Below are 20,587 nucleotides of genomic sequence, written 5' to 3' on the forward strand. Positions count from 1 at the left end.
ATATCGCATATGTGAAACTATGTTGCAGCTCCGCTTTGAATTTTTGATCGCTATTCAGTTTAACGAATGGCCAGCATATGCTCCACAATATTTTTCTCTTTCTTCATTATGCAAATTTGCTCTCTAATAAAGCCATATAAAGGATGCAAACGTGTAAATGTAAGACTGAACTACACTATGACACCTAAAAATGACAGTACTCGAACTGGTATGCCAAGCACACATAAACCCTGAACTTGTTCCCATACAGTCACATTTACAATTGGGTTTATTTTAGGATTAGTCATTAATCATTATGCACATTCCTGTGTTACTGCTTGTTTTTGAATTGACTTATTGCCAGGGTACAAACACACCCAACTTTTTGCTGGGAGACAGAAGATGGAGTGTGGTGAGGAATTTTCACTTGTTGAGTACTTTTTAGGTTCAAGTAAACCCTTTTTGAGCATTAGACATGGTAAGAAAGCTTTAGGAAGTCTTTGAATCCATCCATTTTCTTCCATGTATCCAATTCAGGGTTGAGTCCAGCTGCCACGGGGATATCTGACCGAGTACATCATGGGCAGGTCGCCTGTCTGTCGTGCGACAGAAACGTCGTGCGACAGAAATGTCCAATCAACTTACCTATGGTTGGGGCCCAGTCTAGAATCTGTTCAAAGCAAAAGCTTCCACCACAAATTTGGTAGGCAAAAATATGTGACTGCTCAGTGCTGTAAGAAAGCAGTTATTGGCTGATGTGATTGACTCCAACTTCTGCTAGCGACGAGGTGTAATATAATATGTTCTCAAAAGGCAGCTAGGAAGAACTGGCTCAGCACCAGGACCCACACTGTGTCCGCGCAAAAGAGGTGTAAGGGTAGCGATATAAGTGCTCATTTTACATGAGCTCACACACGCCCACTAGAGGTCGCTAAAACTCGTATTAAGAGCTCATGCAAACAACCAATCCAGTCATTTTCAGTGATCAGGAGATTTCTGAGGACTTGTTTGCAGTGTAGCCCATGTCGTCGAACATGAAGGCTCTAATCGTAGCACAATTATCAGTTCCTTGTTCTTACTGTCTTTGGATATTGGCTGCTTGTTTAATGCTGTCCAGCTGATTAATCTGATACCCCCACCCTCTTTTCTTATGGTTTTTTTTCAGCTAGGTTTCTGCTTTGGTGGTGCTTGCCATTAAACCTTTTGCTGAGTGTGCATCCTCTTTTCCAGCAGCCTAACTGAAAGACACTCTCTAACCTGCGAGGTTTTGGAGCAGCAACTGTTTACATGACTTTCTCAAATGTACCTCAACAGTAGTTTTCTTAGTAGAGCAGAACATTAACCTCATCCCGCCCCAATCAACTTTTCATGCTTTCCGCCTCCAGCTGGCAGAGGCTCGCTGGTTTCTTACTTAGGGGTGTCAAGGTTACCAGGGTCATATCTTTCAGAGGCAGACAGATCTTGCCAAATGGCTTTTTCTGACAGTCTGCAAGCAGCCAGGTGTTTTCCTAGTGGTGGCTCAGGTTTTTCAGCGGAATGAAATCATCACTGAAGACTTCCTGATTGAGTTCTATGGAAAGCCAGCACAAGCATAAGCATACTCTTTGGCCTGTACGAACCACGCTTATCAAAGTCAAAATCTCATGCAAAACAGAACATGTTTGGTTGCAGCGCTGGTAAACATCTCTGCTGCGTGTGTAAGATGCTTAACCTCTCGTGCTGTAGTGCAGCTAGAGACTGATTGATAGATATGCCTGTGGGAAAATATGAAAGCAATTCAGAAGAACAGCATATGCAAGAAATCCTGTCAGACTTTAGCTACATAGCGATCAAAGACATTAACACACGGGTTTTTTGTCTCGCTTCATTTGTGTTTCGCAAAGTTACTGACCATCCTTCTCCTGTCTGTTTGTTCTTGCTTGCAGGAAGAGTACAGGGCAGAGGGCATCACCTGGCACAACATCGACTACATCGACAACAGTGGCTGCATCAACCTAATCAGCAAGAAACCCACAGCTCTGTTCCACCTGCTGGACGAGGAGTGCAAGTACGGCACCTGTTGATTAGCATGGATCGTGTTTGTTTACTAGATAATCATTAAAACTGTCAGTCGACAGTCCACACTGAGACGGCGTTTTCGGTCAAGGAAAACGCAGCGTTTTGAAAAAGCTCTCCAAAGCAGATACATTTGAAAAGGCCATTTTTCGCGTTGCAGTGTGGACAGCGAACTCGGAGACGTTTTGAAAATGATGACACATTTTAGTCATGTGATGCAGTCATGTGACCAGTTAAACTAAGATAGCGGAGGGCATTATACAGCAGTTGTTTTTTTTGCGCTTAATTTTGACAGCCCTATTAAAGATTAATATCAGTCTGTACATGCTCCAGATAGCTTTTCTTCAAATTATTTTATTCTCACTCGCTTTTACAACTTTGTACCTTTGTGTTACACGCAGCAACAACTCCACCTCATTGTTAGTCCATTTAAAAAAACTTTTCCTCAACATTTTGCCACAACGTTTCAAAGAGCCGGAAAGTAAATAAACGGCAGACAGAAACGAGGCAGGTCGAATCTTCTTGCGTTTCACGCATGCGCAGTACTGGAACGTAAGCGTTTTCGTCTGTTTCAATGTGGACGCACAACTCTGTGAAAACGACTGAAAACGCTAGTGTAGACGCAGAGCGTTTTCAGACAAAAACACAGTTTTCAAATTTATCCGGGCTAGTGTGGATGTAGCCTTAGTTATACTGTAATAGACCCTCAGCTGCTGGGGGCTTCCCATGATGCACTGAGTGTTTCTACTTTACTCACCTGCTTTTGCTCTCTTTGTGTTTATACACAACTCTGCTTTTAATCATTGGTTATCATTAATCTGTGTGTCTTTTGTCCCGTCTCCCTCCCCTCACACTTAACCAGCTGCCTTAGATGGTTTCTTCCTGTTTCTTTTCCTGTTAAAAGGGAGTTTTTCCTTCCCACTGTCGCCAAGTGCTTATTCAAAGGGGTTGTCTGATTATTGGGATTTTCTCTATTCTTTGTTGACTCTTTACAATATAAGTAATTACGTTACAATAGGATTTGCTGTTGCATAAATAAAACTTGTGGCACTAAACATGAGGAGAGGATATAAATGTAGCTGATTATTGGTGAAACCAGTTGAAGAGCAGAGTATAGATAGGTCTTTTATTGCTTGCAGTTTGGTTCTTGCTTTTAAACTTTGTCCCCTTGCAGTGTGCTTCATCAATGATGATCACGCTACACGGAAACTACTTTTGTGCATCTGTTAAACTGAAGAGACAGATTGCTCCCTCTGCAGGCTTTTCATTCATTAGCCTGATCGATACCAACACTGGGACTCGTACCAGGGTTTAACCAAAGATATACTGATTCCTCCCCCACTTTTACTGTAACAGGTGGTGCTTTTTCTCTGCCTTTCCTATGGTGAAACCTTGTACTGCGGGTCAGCTCTCTGTCTCAGCATCTTTCTTCTTCATAAATCAAATCAAATGCTCCCCCAGCCCCCTCGCATAGAAAAACACACCAGGCGGTACATCTTTGGAACCATATTTATCTATGTTAGCTGTCATCTTACCTGCCACTTAGCGTAGCTGCTTCATCTGGATGTAATAGCGTTGGGAGTGGACCGAATGCCGTGTATGTATTTGTTTGTACAGCGTGTGTGCGTGTTGGGGTGTGGGGAAGCAATTTTGAAGAAATAGGGTCAAAGGGGATCTCTGAAGAAAAAAATGAGGCAGACAGGATCTCTCCCAGGGTTTGTGCTGCCGCAGGAAGGAGCTTCATGCTAAATGACTATAGCAAAAGAAGGAAAGTCTCTTGGAGATCTCATCACTCACAGCTAGTGCAGCCTTCAGGGCCTCTGGAGAGATGGATTATGTTACTGCAGAATCAGACGAGTGTGGGGGCTCATTTTGACTTTAACAGCATCAAACTTCAGGACCTCCACCTGGGTAGGCAGTGCGGTCTGGAGGTGCAGGGAGGAGAGGTGATATGAAACATCTCCAGGAATGTTGATCCAGCCAGCAGAGGTTAGTAGTTAATGGCTTAAATGTCCATAAAGCAGAGGTGAAGATACCAAAGAAGAATGTGCAAGTGGAGGCCTCATAAGCACCCTTGTGGTTAAATTTAAGTCATGGGATTAAATATGTGACAGGGAGTTTTAATCTCTTGGGGTTAGAGGAATGGGATGAGCGCTTGAGAAGTGCAGGAAAGCAGATGTGTGGGAAAAATGTGGCAGGTGGTGATAATGTTTGTAACTTATTTTCCTGAAATAATCAGAAGATAAAAAGTCTCTAAAAACCAAAGTGTGTCCACTTTGGTCTTTAGAGACTTTGAATGCGAGCCTGATGAAATCAATGTCTTTGCAGTTTCCCTCAAGCTTCCAATCAGACCTTGCTGGACAAGTTCAAGCGTCAGCATGAAGGAAACAGCTACATCGAGTTCCCCGCTGTCATGGAGCCTGCCTTCATCATCAGACACTACGCTGGGAAAGTCAAGTACGGAGTCAAGGTAAGACGAGTCTCTGCTGTCATGCAAAAGATCTGATCTGCTTTTTACAGTAGCACGTCACCACCGATGATCATTCTAGCCTCAGCGTTGTAGTTTCACCGTGTCCCCGACCCTGCACGTGTTGGTAATTGCTTATAATCTCAGGGCAGCCAACTGTAACAGTAATCCAGGATTTATGTACCGTTTGCTCTGTTGCACCCTGGATTTACAGAACGGCCCCACCTGCTAATAGCTGCGAATGAACCCAAAATTAGGCATTAAACCGAGCACGCTGGCACAAACAGTTACGTGAAAAAAAGAGATTTTTTTCCACTGATATCTGTTAATTTTGCTGCAGACTTCATTTTAAATAAAGTGTTAGGAGACATGTCTCCAGTGATAACATCAATTTACTGATGAAGCCAGGAACTACAGTTCGGAATCTGACATCCACTTTTCTACCTTTCGTTTGCATCAAATTGAGATTTTGATAGTCTGAGCTGTCTCACTTCACTCGAGTCTTTATGGATCCTGAAACCCTGCCGCAGATCTGCTTGTTCTGTCGACCTATTTTTGCAGTTAGATCTAATTCTCTGCTCGTTTCCCAGCTGCGTTTTGATAAGAAGCACATGTGCTGGACTGGATTGAGCGTATTGTTGTTTGACTGTATAATATAAATCCATAACAGCTGGTTATCTCAGCTGTGGAAAAGTATCTTATATTTGCTCAGAGCCAGTGAGTCGCTTGGTGCAAACCGTGCAGCGAGAGCCGCAGACGTGAAATGTGCCTGACGTTGGCTCGGCAGCAAGCGCACAGCTGATTTGTTTCATATGGACAGAGAAGGGTTTATAGTTCAAGCTTTGTTATGATAGCACCACTTCAAGTTGGAATATTTCATTCCTTACAGACAGATGGGGCAGAGGGCGTGGGGCATGTGTTTCTCCACTCGTATGGATGTGTGAGAAGATTTTTCCTCACCTCGTGCTTAATGTGAAGCGAAAGGTGCATGACAACAAGCGTGAATTAAGTACATATTTACAGGCTGTAAAACTGCTTCATTTTAATTATGGCTTTGAAGATTAAAGCAATATTTTGACATTTTGTATACTAATATGTATTTGCATTCTTGCCAAGTCTTAGATGAAAATCGATGGCGCTATCATGCAAGCTATTTAACTCTATCCACACAACTGAGTAAAGAAAAGAGGTGAAACATTTGCCCATAAATAGTTGCAAACTCTGCTGCCAAGTGCCTTTCCACAGCTTTACAAACAAGAAATAAAATCCCAGCCACAGCAATAACTAAGGTCCTTGTTTGTTGTAATACTTCAGCTTTGTGCTTTCATGCTTTAGTCCTACAAAGGTTGCCTAACGTTCTTCTTTAAAGGAAAGAAATAGGCTGTTACTTAGTTTTGAAAACACGTCTTTTCTTCATCCAGGACTTCAGGGAGAAGAACACTGACCACATGCGTCCCGACATTGTGGCCTTGCTCAAGAGCAGCAAGAACGCCTTCATCTGTGGCCTGATGGGAATCGACCCCGTGGCGACCTTTCGCTGGGCCGTGCTCCGCGCTTACTTCAGAGCTCATGTGGCGTTCAGGGAGGCTGGACGCAGACACACCCACAAAAAAACAGGTGAAGAACACCCTGCAGGTTCAGTATATGCAGTAAACCGTTAAAGGCCAGGAAAAAAAATGTTCTGCCATAATAGACTGTATATAAAAGATGGCTGTTGCAACCACAACTTCTTTAAAAAAAAACAAAAAAACTTTTTTATGCTAAATGTGACCACACATGGGTGAGAGAGTGGACTGTTAAAGCTGTTAGCTAACACTGGAAAGCTTGGTTTAGCAAGCTGCATCTGAAAACTTATGGGTGCAGTGTACAGACATGGAAACCTTCCAAATAACATGAAAACACTATTTCATAATCCAAAACTGTTGGCTGGGCTGTGTGTACAAATAACAGCACAGCAAGCCATGTTAGATGTCAGGTAATTATGTTATGAAGACTTGAAGTAAAAGCACTCTCTCCCCCTACAGTTGTTACGAAAGACTTACTTACCTGCAGGTGCTACAGATACTTTTATGGTGTTTTCTGCATTCGTTTTCAGAAGAAATTATATTTACAGAAACTTTCTGGAGTTTGTCTCAGATTACTATTTGATAACATTTCTTTATATATTAAGTATACAGGTGTGTAGTATTGTTTTCCTTAAGCTGAACTGTGCATCGCAAATATTAACCAAGCTGACAGTAGGAGCTACAGAAAAATGATTGATTGTTAAGATGTGGGCCTTTTTAAATATTTGTACATGGTTAGTTGGTGTATTAACCTTATCATAATAAACTTTCTGTCTTCAGTTGGGACTCAAGTAGCCAGGCTATGTAAAAAGTGCAGGGGGGTGTGCTCATGGTTGAACAGGAGCTCGGCTACAAACTTCCATAATTGAAAATTTTGCTTTGCCTTTTGTTCGCTTTAGGAAGTTTAGCAAGGTTGTCAATCTTTTATAGATTCTGTGAGGACAGATTCGGTACCACTACAGTGGGCACCAGAGGAACTACGTCAAACCTTCAGTATTAAAAATCAAAAGTCGGCATTCATAAGCATTTGACTCATGGTTTTGAATGACAGTAGGTTGTTGTGATGGAGTTGGTTCATTATTCCCAGCTTATCTACTCTCTGTGTAGATCTAACCTCCAAACTCCAAAGAGCTTAGTGACTTAATCCACTCACAGTATAACCATTATTATGTTTAATATTCCTGATAGATGCTTGACTGGACTTTACTGTCATATTTTCTCTCCCTCTCTCTGGTTTAGGGAATGATGCAGCAGTTCCCTGTGCTGTTGTTAAAACCGTTGACAGCTTCAGTTTTCTTCACCACCCTGTTCACCAGCGGAGCCTCGAGATCCTTCAAAGATGCAAAGATGAGAAATACAGTAAGTAACCGGAGTTTCCTGCACACATTCACACTAATAGACGGTGGGAAGAAAGTTGGAGAGACTTGCGTGCAGCCTCAGTTCAGTCCCACACACAGTGATTTCACCATGGATACGGTTTTGTGCTGCAAAAGGATTGTCATGGATTTTTGCAGTATTTTGTTCATACATGTTTCATGTTTTATGGATTATTAACCAAAAATTGAGACTGATCAAACTGAAATAACAGTATGTATTAGTTATTTGTGTTTTTCTCTATTCCTCACCTTACTTATGATTTTTTGTTTTGTAAAGGTGGAATATGTGAAACAGTTTAGCCTAGAAGTGGCAGTGTTACTTTTGTTTCTTAGTGTGGCTTTCTTTTGTTTCACTTGCCAATAATTGTTACATCATCAGTCAACAACCAACCTCTATGACTGACTTGAAAGGCAAACTAGGCTTGCTGCGGGTGTAAGCGATGCTAGGCTAAAAGTGCAGCCTACACACATTTTTGTAGCACTCTAGTCTAACTGACCACTCAAGGCACTTAAAATTACAAATCAACTATAATGAACCATATGTTCATACAGCAGGTCAGTCTATGCACAGGGCTGCACATAAGTGGTCCGCAGGTGCGCATTCGCTGTCAAAATAAAAGACGTGCACCAGATAAGAAGTTGCAACGCGTGTTTGCGTGCATAAGATTTTCTGGAGGAGGACAGACATTTGTTTAGAACTCTTAAAGATGTCGAAGAAGCTCCTTTAAGCAATTACTTTGGTGTTCCTCCACCTCGGAAGAAATATCAGAAGGAGTCCGAACTGCAAAAGAAGCACGTATTCTTGGAAAAGTGGTTGCAGGAGGTGAGCTGGCTTCAAACAAATGATGAACGCATAGAGATGTGGTGCGGAATATGCCGTGAAAATCCCACTCTAGCGGACAAAAACAGTGCCTTTTATATGGACGCAAACGCGCGTTGCAACTTCTTATCTGGTGCACGTCTTTTATTTTGACAGTGAATGCGCACCTGCGGACCACTTATGTGCACCCCTGTCTATACACCTAAAGCACTTTATATTCTTCATACCTACAACCGATTTAGAATCGCCAACTAGCCTACCATGCTAATCTTTGGACGCTAGTTTTTTAAATAGCAGAAAGTATTTAGGCAAGTCGACTAGTCTAAGAGAAAGAAAATCTCCCAAAAACAATACATAAACAAATTATGTGTTGAATGTCACTAAAAAGTGTAGCACTTACAAACACATTAGTTTGAGAGTCTGGCTAGTCTTAGCAGTTTTAGCAGGAGTTTTGTACATGCTATCACCTACACGCTGGGATTTACACCAGTACACTATTGTGTCATGCAAAAGTATAAAAGCTGGCAACAACATCAGCTGCCTGCATAGGCAACCTAGTAGGCTTTGCATGGATTCAACGCAATCCAAGGCAGGTCACACATTACTGCTGGTTCCCAGGATCTGCAGTCATCATGTTTTTGTTTCATTTATTGACTGCCTGCTTTGTATAAAGACTGTATAAAAGTGAAAAACAATCTCTGGGGAGCGCTGCTTCTTCTTTTCGTGTTAGTTCGACAGACTGGACACTAGGATGAGTCAGTAGCTTCTCTTGAGCTATAAATTGGTATTACGGAAAGGTACAGCTGGTCCTAGCTGAATACTATCCCAACTTCAGTAGATATACAACACAGATGTCTTTGACACAAAGCTATATTTCTTGCATATATAATCTTGCATATTGCACCCTTCACGTTCGTATGATAAGTGTTATCCTTATAAATAATAAGGATGTGGGATTTTGCTTGTCCTCATATGTGGATTTGTTTTGTCAGATTTTAAAGATAGGTTTGCAGGGTCAATATTTCAATAAATTTGAAGCCAGAATAATAGGGACCCTCTGTAAAACTGAAAGGTCAGCACTTATTTGAGCGTGCAATATTTTTTGGTATTGATCATTTAAATTCAATTTGCTAAGAATATGAGAGGCATTCTTTTGAAAATTGATGTAATTCTTGAGGTTTAATGTGTTTTATCTTCACTTATGTATTAAATGGTACTATATTGGATTGTTATGATTCATATCTAAGTAGAGTTTGGAAGGTGATCCTTGTGAAAGAGGTTTTTAAATGGATTGATTCCTCGTGAGTTAAGAAGGCACGTAGCTCGGCCTAATGAAAGAAATGAATCCTGTGCTGTATAGATCATAATGGGTGGCTTGTGGTTTTGAGGCCCGGTAAACTGGTTCTGTTGCAGCCATTAATAAGAAATCAGGTATGTGGGTCACTCTGAGCTCTGGGCAGATTGACTCAGCCTAGGAGCAAAGCTCATAACCAAAAATTTTCCCACGCATGAGTGATCGGACAAATGAATCAGGTCTCTGTAGACCAGAAGGGTTTAATGACACCCACGGTTTTTCTGGCCGTCCTTTATCACTCCTTTCAGCACTGATAATCACATTTGTGTGCCTGAGTGTGTTTTTGCATACTTCAAGTGTGTTTATTCATGTCATGTATCCTAATGTTGTAAAGCAGCACTTTGCAGAAGTGGGATTTAACAGCTTTCCAGCAATGCAACTCATTTCAAAGGAAATTCCCAAGAGAATTTCTCAAGTCTTTATTTTTTCCTGTAAAAGAGAAAGTCTGATGATTTTGCACCTCGACATCTGTGCACTAGTCATGGTTACTACAAGTAAGCCTGTGAAAACAGTCATATACTGTAATGTTTATATTTTGCTTTGAAAGAGCCTTGTTAAGATAATATCTGTAATGCCCAAATTACGGGTAATCTGGGCAATTTTCTTTTGCACCTGCTGTTTAGGGCAGCCAATCAGAAGAAGGCTAAAATAGCTTGTTTCAGATAGCAAAGCCACTCTAATAGAGTCCAAGTGGAACAGAGATACTGCCCTGAAGATAGTTGTTTGTCATGTATAAAGAAGAAGTGTGTTAGAGCAGTGAAAACGAAGAACGGTAGAGAGTTGGAGTTAGGGGATTAGTGGAGACCCTTAAGCGCTGGATCTTAATGCTGTGGCTTCAAACACGGTATGAGTGAGATGTAGGTGTTGATAAACCCTGTGACCTTTGACTCCTTTTTGTATTTCCTTTCCTTTTCCTCCCTTCACCACTTCCTATCCAGGTATAACCAGGAAGAATCCCCGCACCCCCTTGTCAGATCTTCAAGGCACCAACGCCCTCAATGAGAAGGCCAGCTGGTAAGTTCGAGTGTGTATTATTTGTATTAAATAAAATGCCTCTGTGCTGATCTTCACTCTTCCTCCCTCCCTGTAGGGATGGCTACGGCGTTGGATGTAATGGTCGCACCTCCAGGTCGGGTCGCCTCTCTTCGATGGGAAGCCCCGCGCTGGAAGAAGATGGGATCTTCCTCAATTCGAACAACAGCAAGCTCCTAGAGAGAGCTCAGGGAATTCTAATGTGAGTGACATATCACAAAGTCACAGTAGTCTTTTTGTTTGCTTGTTTGTTTGTTTTTGATAATTCTCAATCCAGTATATCACGCTGAGCACTCGAAGCGCTTTTACCCTGCAAGCATGCATTCACCCATGCACACGCAATCATACAGTGCTTTGTTCTGTGCACTTCAAGCTCTTTTATCTATCACCCACACACTCACACAATACATCAGGAGCAATTTAAAACCATTGACCTTCCAATTAGTAGACAATCCACTCTACTTCCTGAGCTTCGCCCGCGCCTGTTGGTCTAATATTAGTAGTGATACGCTTTAAATGGAGCCTATTCTGCTCATTTCCTGCTAACTAATTTTATTCTTGGACTCTACTAAAGTAGCTTTGCGTCAGTCACAGTTTTAAAAACTCCTTGGATATCTTACACTCTAACTTGGTGCTGTTCATACGCTGTCTGAATCTTCTGATTGGCTTCCCCAGTTGTAAACGGGAGGGTTAAACAGCAGATGTGTCAGGCTTCTGGTGCTGACAGCCAGATCTTCGTGCCCATTTGAGGGCTATCTGCAGTCATTAACATCATACAGAGCCAAGGAAGGAAATAGCTGTCTAAAAGCAGCCGTTTTGAGCAGACTGTGACTCACAGGGATTATCCACACACACACAGACTTCATGAATCAAAACTTTGGCATGTTTAATATAATGTCACTGTAACAGTATAGAGTATAGCCGGCAAAAAATACAGACAAGTATAATAGGCTGTCTTTAAAGCAATGGTTTTTAAGGCGCTTTCCCCAGCATACTGTAAGGCCTGTAAGGCTGGATTGTAAGAAGGGATAAGAGAGCGTATCAGCACTAATACAGAGGAAATAAAAGATGTTAATAGCTGTTGAGTCTGCTGATAATATCTGCTAATTATAATTTCTCATGTTCAGGAGAAACAAAAACTGCAAAACTAAACCAACTCTTCCCAAGGTAAGACCCTGACCTGACACTACGCAAAACTTAGTAGGTGTTCATTCACTTCAGTGATACACAGGTTTGTAAATGATCCGGGTTTTTGTGCGCAGCACTTGCTGGACATTAAGTCTCTGCGCTACCTGAGCAGCGTGACGCTCCACGACCGCATCACCAAGTCTCTGCTTCATCTGCACAAGAAGAAGAAGCCTCCCAGCATCAGCGCTCAGTTCCAGGTCAGTGCCGCTTTCTCCCTCTGCTGGAGCACTCAAAGAATTACAACAACACTGGTGACACAGCAGACGGCAGCACGAGCACGTGCAGCAGCATCAGTAACAACAAAGAGCAAAAGTGTGATCATTTCAGTTTGTGTGTGCAGGCGTCGCTCAATAAGCTGATGGAGACTCTGGATCAGTCGGAGCCGTACTTTGTCAAGTGCATTCGCTCCAACGCTGAGAAGGTGATCACTCCTGCAGAATAGCCTCCACTCCTCTTAGTGACCGACTGCTGGATTGTGTTTAAGTGCTCCTGTTGTTTTTCTGTCCCACTTAGCTGCCGCTGCGCTTCAACGACAGTCTGGTGCTCAGACAGCTGAGGTACACAGGTATGCTGGAAACCGTCCGGATCAGACAATCAGGATACAGCAGCAAGTACACCTTTCAGGTAATCCCCTCCTAACGCAACTGCGCTGCAGATCCACAGCCAAAGCCATGTTATCACTATGTTGCTTAAAAGATGTTTTACTTTATTGAGAAAATAACATTTGTAATGATGTTTAGATTTCCTTGCTGTATTTAAACATAACCAGAACTCTGTCTTCATGTAACAAAACACGTTTTTAATGTTGTATTTTCATCACAAAATGAATCCCCAGAAAATGAACATACAAAAATCCTTTTTTAGGACTTTGTGCATCACTTCCATGTGCTGCTGCCTCGGGGCACTAGCCCCACAAAGTCGGGTGTCAGGGAGTTCTTCAGACGGATCCACCTGCCCCCTGCTGGGTACCAAGTGGGCAGCACCATGGTACGAATTCTGGAAATTATAAATGGACTGTCCTTCTCTCTATATATTTTTTTAAAATGTCCCATGCAGTGGACTCCAGCAACTTCACTTTACCTAATGTTTCTGTATGATGCAGGTGTTCCTGCGCGAGGCCGAGCGCCAGCGTCTTCAGACCCTCCTGCACCAGGAGGTCCTGCGGAGAATCGTCATGCTGCAGCGCCGCTTCAGGGCAGTTCTGGAGAGGACGCACTTTGTCAACATGAGACGAGCTGCGTGCACCATTCAGGTGAGACGCTGTGATGGGATGGGCCTAAGAAGTGGTCCAATTCTATAGCTTTGTTCCTCTGTTCTCCTGCTGCTCCTACTATGTGCGTGCGAAGAGGGTGTCAAACTCAATACAAGTGGCCATTCATGGGAAAATACGGGTTTAAGAATTATTTATTGAAATATATATTCCTCCTACATATAAGAATCTTTTTTACACGTTTTGCGCAAAAAGGGTGCTTTACTAAAACATAGTATTCTCCTATTCTCAGAGCCATAATTAAGCAGGCTTCGCGGGCCAAAGTAATAGGCTATGATTAGTGATTAAAGGCATTAACTATCTTGAACGGTTCTAAACAAGTCTTCCTTTGAGATGATGCACTGGTCTCACAGGAGAGGCTTGGATGCTGCGTTGGGATATAAAGTATGATATTTGTCTTCTTGGTCTTTAACTAGCAAAGTCTCTAACACAAAATCCATGTTAATGCGATTGCATCCATATACCAGATAATGCTCCAGTGGATGTCATGTGTCCTGAGTCAGGCACCGCCTTTGCCTGAGTGTATTCAGCTTTCATTTGTCTTGTTATAAATCCAGAGCAGTGTGTTTTCATCTAAAAGGCCAAAGTCAGTTGCTATTTAGCTTACTTTGGTGAGCACGATCGATCTAGTGGAAGCAAAAGCCATGAAAGCTTTTGATAGGTTTTTGGTGATTTGGTGCTATATGAATAAAATTGAATGAAATTAAGTATAAAGCTACTGTATTAAAGGATGACTGAATATGTTACATTTTTAATGAGTTATAAGAAAGAAATAACACGTGTGCTACAGAGTAAATACTGTGGAAAAAACGATGCAGCACTAAGTGGTAGAGAGAGGATGAAAGACAACAAATTTGCTCTTTCTGTTTTTTCTGGAAGAGTTCTTGGAGAGAGGCTGTCCAAATCCTCATGAGACTGAAAGAAAACACACCAGGTCATTCCAGAGCAGGATCCATTCAGGCACAGATAACTTTTACGAGAGAATATCAGAGCATCGAAATATAAACTGTCACATGTGGGATTTTTATTCTGTGCTTGTTGGTTGCATTTCTGCGTGGGCCTTCCAAGATTACGGTTCAAGTTTTGGAGTTGGGCTTAATCAAAATAACGTGAGGAGTTTTCTGAATCAAACATTCCTGCGGTGTCAGTCATACTGCATCATATTGCTTTGACGTACTGAATAAATAACAGGCGTCAAATTTCATACATCTCTTCCCTAATCTGTGTCAGTTTAGCCTCACAGAAATGCACATATTTTTAGGTGGTCCCAAAGGGGGATGAGCATCTTTTTCTTTTAAAAAAAATATTCAAAGCTTAGCTCAACATATTCAAGGATCCCCAGCCCGACTTTTTTTCCTCACATCTATTTTGTCTCACCGTGCTTTTCTTTCTCTTTCAGCGATGGTGGCGTTTCTGCCTCTTCAGGCAGTCCACCATTGACCTGAGCATTGAGGAGGGAGCGGCGTTGTGTCTGCAGGCGGCTTGGAGGGGTTACAGAGAGAGGAGAAAGTTCCTGCACTGGCGGGATTCAGCGATCGTCATACAGAGGAGCTGGAAAAACTGCTGCCATCGGAGGGCTCTGGCAGCTACTACAATTCAGACAGCCTGGAAGGGATCCAGGGAGAGGAGGCGTTACCACAGAACGCACGCAGCGATGATACAGTTACAGGCGAGGAGCAGAGGATACCTCGCTCGACTCAGGTGAGTGAAGGAGTTGAGCTTGTAGGTAGTTTGAATCAACTGATTAGTGTCTTTTAAATACAGCGTGTTTATTTGTATAGTTGGACTGATGCACTGACACATTAACATTGTTGCATTTAAACAAAATGCAGCCAATGAGATTCACACAGGAATTCTAACCAGGGCTACTTTGGAGACCTTATTGCTGGTTTAAAAAAAACAAAACAGTGTTGAACTCGAACACACTTCAAACAATCCAAAGGGACACCTGCGCTATCTGTCTGTATGCACTGACTGTAATGCACAGTCTAGGATTCACAGTTGTATCTGCTGCCACCAAGTGGTGTTTTATGTGAAAATGTGTAGAAACCCAAGTTTTTGGCACAGGAAGTAAAATCATGGTGGTGCCTATGTGGATAATAGGCTTCTGTTTCCTCACTATTACTGTTTCCAGGTTTAGAGACTTCAAGGAGCAGCATGAGAGACTTGGTGAACAAACAAATCTGTCAGCAGCGATGGAGGCAGGAAGAAGAGAGCCCGCCTCATCCGGACTGGAGAGTTATGGCCAGGACATCTCTGCGGAGCTCCCCGAAGACTCTAAGTCTGTTTCACTTTATGGAGCAGAGATGGAAAAAGAAGATGACTTGGAGCGAAGCAGGAGCACAGACGAGAGCAGCCATAAGAACCGGTCGAAACGAGAGAGCAGACGAATGAGAGAGCTGGAGCAGGCACAGTTCAGCCTGGAGCTTCTTAAAGTCCGAAGTACCAGCTTGGGGGGTTCGCTGCCAGAAGACCCGGTCCCAAACAGCAGCAGCAGCTCTCAACAGGATGAGCATCACAGACATTCACCCCAAGGGTCCCCGGCTAGTCAAGGAAGTTTTGAAGTTCTCAGTGTGGAAGACATGGAAACTGAAGGCTCTGGAGGATATAGTTCTCAGCTCAGTGTACTTCAGGAACAGCCCAAGACGCTGGACATTCAACTTCAGCAGGGGCTGAGAGATTCCAACTATAATGAAAAGCCTGTGACTGAGTTGCCAAACAAAGTGGAGGCCCCGAGGGCAACTTTTTATATTGCTTCTGACCAAAGTCCAGCTCATGAACCAAAATCTGAAAGCCCCAGCAGTTCTTACAGAGAAAGAAGGGAGTCCACGTCTCGAAGGCCTGTAGTGGTGTTGATCAGTATGCAGAAAGAGAGTCCTTTGGAAGAGGGAGAGCTGCTGGCAGCCCAAACTCTAGAAAGAGCTTCTCAAACAGGAGCACCCAATGCCCAAATGACCCCTATTGCAGGCCTTGAGATAGCATCAGACAGGGAGCAGCCTCACGGCGTTTCCACCCAAGCCAAGAGAGACATATTTGGGATCGGTAAGTCTTCAAAGGCTCCCTTCACTCGTGGAGAGAGTCAGGAAGGTCCAGGGATTTGTTCCGCAGAGATGGACATCAAAATAGCCCTGAAGCCCACATGCAGCGTTCCTGCCGTACTCCCCACTCTGCAGGAGAGGAAGACGACTAGGTCAGCAAAGGAGGCCCCCAGCCCGGTCCTGGACACCAAACCTCCAAAGGCCCAGAAGAAGAGCAACGCCCAGACTGTGATTGTGAACATGGTGGAGAAACCCTCTAGTACTGTGTTCTCCCCACCCAGGCGCAAGCTGCCGTTCTCCAAGTAAGTAAACTGTGCTTTTGTGTTTGTTTAGCAGGGCCGAGGCGTATATTTGCCTCTCCAGAGTGCACTGAAGCTATTTAAATGGAACGCCATGAACACACCTGCAGTGCCTCTTCTGTTTCGATTTAATGGAAGAAAACTCCTCAAAGCAAACTGTTTACCTCGTGATCTATTCCATGGAGGGGGTTGAGGGGTTTTATCTGCTGGAAGGGAGAATCTTTTTGAGTTAGCCAGGACAAGCAGGAGGCATGTAGAGTGAATAGTCCCAGTGGATATTTGCACAGTTGTGTTAAGCTAGGTCTTCATATGGTGTCAATAGAACAACCTGGGCCAGATAGGTGCACAGTTTCATCCCTTGGAGCTGGTGAACATAACCCTTAAATATTGTGATGGCCATTTTCTTTGGCCAAAAGAAGATGCTTAAGAAGAATTGCTTAAAGAAGATGCCAAAAAGTCAACTCACTTAATCCGAGTAATTTTATTTTGAAAGTGCAATATGAACAGCTGAAAGCCTGCAGTGCTGTTTAAAGGCTAATGATTCATTTCCCCAAATCTGTATCACCAGTTTTCCTTCATTACAAAATAAAGTCGACTTCATTAGCGCTTTTTAAAGAGACCAGTTAACTCAAAGTAGAACCTTTTAAACTGTGGTGATTTGATGCAGGTCCGATAAGGATTTGGTGAACCAGGAACGATCTCTCGCCATGTTCAGAGATGATTCCAAGTCTGCTGGATCCAGAAGCAGAGAGGTAGGAGCCCGCAGCTTCTACACATCACTTTAATTTCATTTGCACATCGTAATTATTGTTATCTTTACTCATTCAGTTCAGACTCAAGATTGAGATTTTTATTTACTTTGAGTCAAGTTTAAGACACAAAACAAGTAAATACAAGCACGCCAACAAACACGCACATACACACACACAGCTGATATATTCTTATGGTTGCCTGGAAGCAGGTGGGCCGCCCCGGCCCCAAAAAGAAAGCCCGAATGTCCCGGACGCGCTCCGACTTCCTGACTCGCTGTAACTCAGAGGGGGCGACCCAGTCGGATGACGATGATGAATACTACATCCCCGCCCACTCCTGCACGCTGCCCCCCTCTCTGTCTCCCCCACACTCCCACCCCGACGCTGACTGTCACAGTGACTCCGAGATGGTAAAATACCGGGTCTGCGGCGGTCACCTGACCTCCGTGCGAGTAACCTGTCCACTTCGGTCCCCCTCTCTACCTTCTTCTCATGTGCATCTGGCCACACGACAGGGGGACGAGCCTTTTAACACTGCTAACCCCACTTTCAGTTTTTCAACGCTGTCAGATCAAACACATGTTTCTCTGCTAATTATGGCAGCGCTGTTTGTGTTTTTCCTCAGTGCTGATAAAGATCACTTGGTGCCGTGAATGGCCTTGCACACTGCTTTGGTGGCTGCTAGTTTGAAACTAAGTCCAAGCTTCTAGACCACACTACCTTTTTTCACTTCGCTCTATCAGCTAGTTTAATTCAGTTAATATGTGCTTTGCAAAAATGTCATCATCCTTAAATTATTCAGACAGGTTCTAAATGCAACAGGGTCACTTCGCTTGTATTGTTTCATTAGATACAAAATTTACAGAGTGAAGTGCAAAGTCATCAAGTTTTGAAAGCTCATAATTATTCGTAACCTGAACCTATTATGCTTTCCTATATTTCCTGTGATATATACTCATTGGTCATTAGTTACCTTGCCTTCTAAACTGATGAATTCATCGTGGCACAGATTCAGTACGGTGCTAGAAACACTTCCTGGAGATTTTGATCCATCTTGACATGATAGTGTCACGCATAAATGTGCTGCATATTCATGATGCTAATATGCCGTCGCACCACATTCCAGATGTGCTCTGTTGGATTGAGATCTGGTGACTGTGGAAGTCGTTTGAGTGCAGTGAACTCACTTTGATGTTAAAGAGAGAATTTCTGCTTTGTGACGTGATGGAAGCACACTGTGGTTTTAACAAGCAGCTATTTGAGTCGATGTGTAGCTCCAGCCCTGAATATGTAATGAAACAATGGAGGAAGCTCATATTAAACATGTCCACAGATCAAGTAATCCCTGCAAGCCTAAAGCCTGAGCTTCAGACTGCTCTAAACCCTCCATCTCAGACGTATTACAGAGGATAATATCATTTCTAATATGGTCATCTCAGCACAGAAGCCACACCCACCTGCCATTTAAACCTTTTGTCTGTGAGCGTAAGCCAATCAAAAGAAAGATGCGTAGGTCAAATACTGAACTAATGACCTACAGCAAGGGCAAGACTACAGAATGGAGCTTGGCTAGAGAAAACGTATGTGTAACAGTGTGGAGCTAAAACTGAGCACAATAGGTTCACAATAATAGAAGATGTAAAAAACAGCTCAGTGGTATCTGTGAATGAAAATTCAACATGATAGGTGAAGCCTCAGCTTATCTACCTGTGGTTGTCCCCCTCACCATGTTAAATTACAAATCCTCTTAGACCAAACTGCTCACAGTTTTGCATCTGTCATGAAGGAAAAATAAAATGCTAAAACTCAGAATGAGTTTATTTAGATATTCTTCTTTTACAGCACTGAACGCAGACTGTCCCAGCGCAAACTCGTTTGACTCGTGTGATGTGGTCAAAGACGTTGTTCTCTCATATTCTGACCTCCCAAACTTGACCCGTCCTTGAAACAAAACATCTCGTATTGCACTGCACGGCACTGCTCCTGCATGCTGGAGCCAATAAAAGCTGGACCAGAGTAACTTCTCACTAACAATGAGATTTTCCTACACAGTCTAACACATATGACTTCTGTTTGCCTATCACACACTCTCATTATCAGGCCTGTGCATGTTTATGGTGCCGATTTTTTCAGTTTCTTCACATTAAGTTAATGTGATCATTTATTTATTCGAAGAAGTAATTTAGTAGTTGTAGTTTTGCAAATAAACTCTGCTAAAACCATAAAAATCTGCAGAATTCTTAATCAAAACATGTCACAGTCGTGTCAGCTGACAGATTATAAATATGTTTTGTGGTCTTTCTCACTCACTGTATCTTTCTCTTCTCTCCAGTCGTCTCACAAAGACCAGAAGAAAATCCATAAGACCATGTCATCAGGGGACTTGGGCAAGATGGAGATCCTCAGGAAAACCTCCAGTCAAGATGGAAGGTAGATCTTCCTCAACTTTCTCTTGTCACATCTTACTTTTTATGCTAGATGTTGAAGTTTTTTTTGTTTTGTTTTGTTTTTTCAGCAGGATGAGAGGGAAGATGCGATTCTGGAGTAAAACGAAACACAGTGAGAAAAAACTGTCAAGGGAGAAGCAGGCCAGCATGAGTGAAGTTGGAGAAACACATGGTAAAAATAAAAGCTATTCAGCATGCCACATACAGCCTCTGAGCAGATTTATAAGCACGCAAACGCTAGATGTGCTCACAATTATCTCTGAACTGTAAATAAAAATGAAATACGTCACCTGATTAGCTCTGGACAGCCTCAGCATTGCTGCTGTTTCTAGATCGCTTTCTGGATCTTCCTCTTGCTTTGTGATTTCTTCATGGACTTTGTGGATATGCAGAGAACAGCAGGTCTAATATGAAGGATCATTGCTGGTGATGAGAGAGCTGTGTCTCAGCAGTTCAAGAGTTTCAAAGCTTAAAGGCAGAGCAACCAGGAGCACACTCGTTTTTAGTCAGTTGCAATCACATTAACAAAAGTCACCTCAAGGTGCTTTCTGTTGTAAGATAAAGACCCAACAATAATACAGAGAAAACCCCAACAATCGGATGGCGCTGTGAGCAAGCACTTGGCGACAGTGGGAAGGAAAAACTTCCTTTTAACAGGAAGAAACCTCTATCTGAACCAGGCTCGGGGAGGGACGGCCATCTGCCATCTGATGAGAGAAGACTGCAGAGAGAGATGGGCCTCTGACACAGATCACCAGGCACAAGTGAACAGGACCGATCCATAAATAGCAGCTGTGTTAAATGTTGAAAAAGACTTCCAAGAGGAGCTCTACTTCCAGAATATCCTGGTCACACCCATGTGCGGTACACACAAGTGAATAAAAACAGGATCAGAGCTGCAAGCATGAATTTGTTCTGGCAGTAAATTTGAGACATGGTGTAATA

The 20,587-nt window shown here is 42.9% G+C and overlaps 1 protein-coding gene across 6 annotated transcripts in view; it reads left to right on the forward strand.

Annotated features, from left to right (window-relative positions):
• LOC120730158 (unconventional myosin-IXAa-like) overlaps positions 1–20,587 on the forward strand; it is a 157,537-nt gene that overhangs the window by 121,365 nt on the left and 15,585 nt on the right. For 4 of the 6 annotated variants that reach the window (XM_040026339.1, XM_040026344.1, XM_040026341.1 and 1 more), the window contains exons 12-29: positions 1,905–2,026; positions 4,363–4,504; positions 5,923–6,118; positions 7,306–7,425; positions 10,555–10,630; positions 10,707–10,850; positions 11,776–11,815; positions 11,911–12,033; positions 12,177–12,257; positions 12,350–12,460; positions 12,701–12,823; positions 12,939–13,088; positions 14,506–14,807; positions 15,241–16,446; positions 17,111–17,195; positions 17,402–17,605; positions 19,528–19,625; positions 19,711–19,814. In XM_040026339.1, coding sequence (XP_039882273.1) covers positions 1,905–2,026; positions 4,363–4,504; positions 5,923–6,118; positions 7,306–7,425; positions 10,555–10,630; positions 10,707–10,850; positions 11,776–11,815; positions 11,911–12,033; positions 12,177–12,257; positions 12,350–12,460; positions 12,701–12,823; positions 12,939–13,088; positions 14,506–14,807; positions 15,241–16,446; positions 17,111–17,195; positions 17,402–17,605; positions 19,528–19,625; positions 19,711–19,814 — 3,427 coding nt within the window. The remainder of the gene's footprint in view (positions 1–1,904; positions 2,027–4,362; positions 4,505–5,922; positions 6,119–7,305; positions 7,426–10,554; positions 10,631–10,706; positions 10,851–11,775; positions 11,816–11,910; positions 12,034–12,176; positions 12,258–12,349; positions 12,461–12,700; positions 12,824–12,938; positions 13,089–14,505; positions 14,808–15,240; positions 16,447–17,110; positions 17,196–17,401; positions 17,606–19,527; positions 19,626–19,710; positions 19,815–20,587) is intronic. The other 2 variants (XM_040026342.1, XM_040026343.1) reach the window with 2 other exon arrangements.

Source organism: Simochromis diagramma, unplaced genomic scaffold (genome assembly GCF_900408965.1).
Source record: "Simochromis diagramma unplaced genomic scaffold, fSimDia1.1 OVJJ01000293.1, whole genome shotgun sequence".
Classification (NCBI taxonomy): domain Eukaryota; kingdom Metazoa; phylum Chordata; class Actinopteri; order Cichliformes; family Cichlidae; genus Simochromis; species Simochromis diagramma.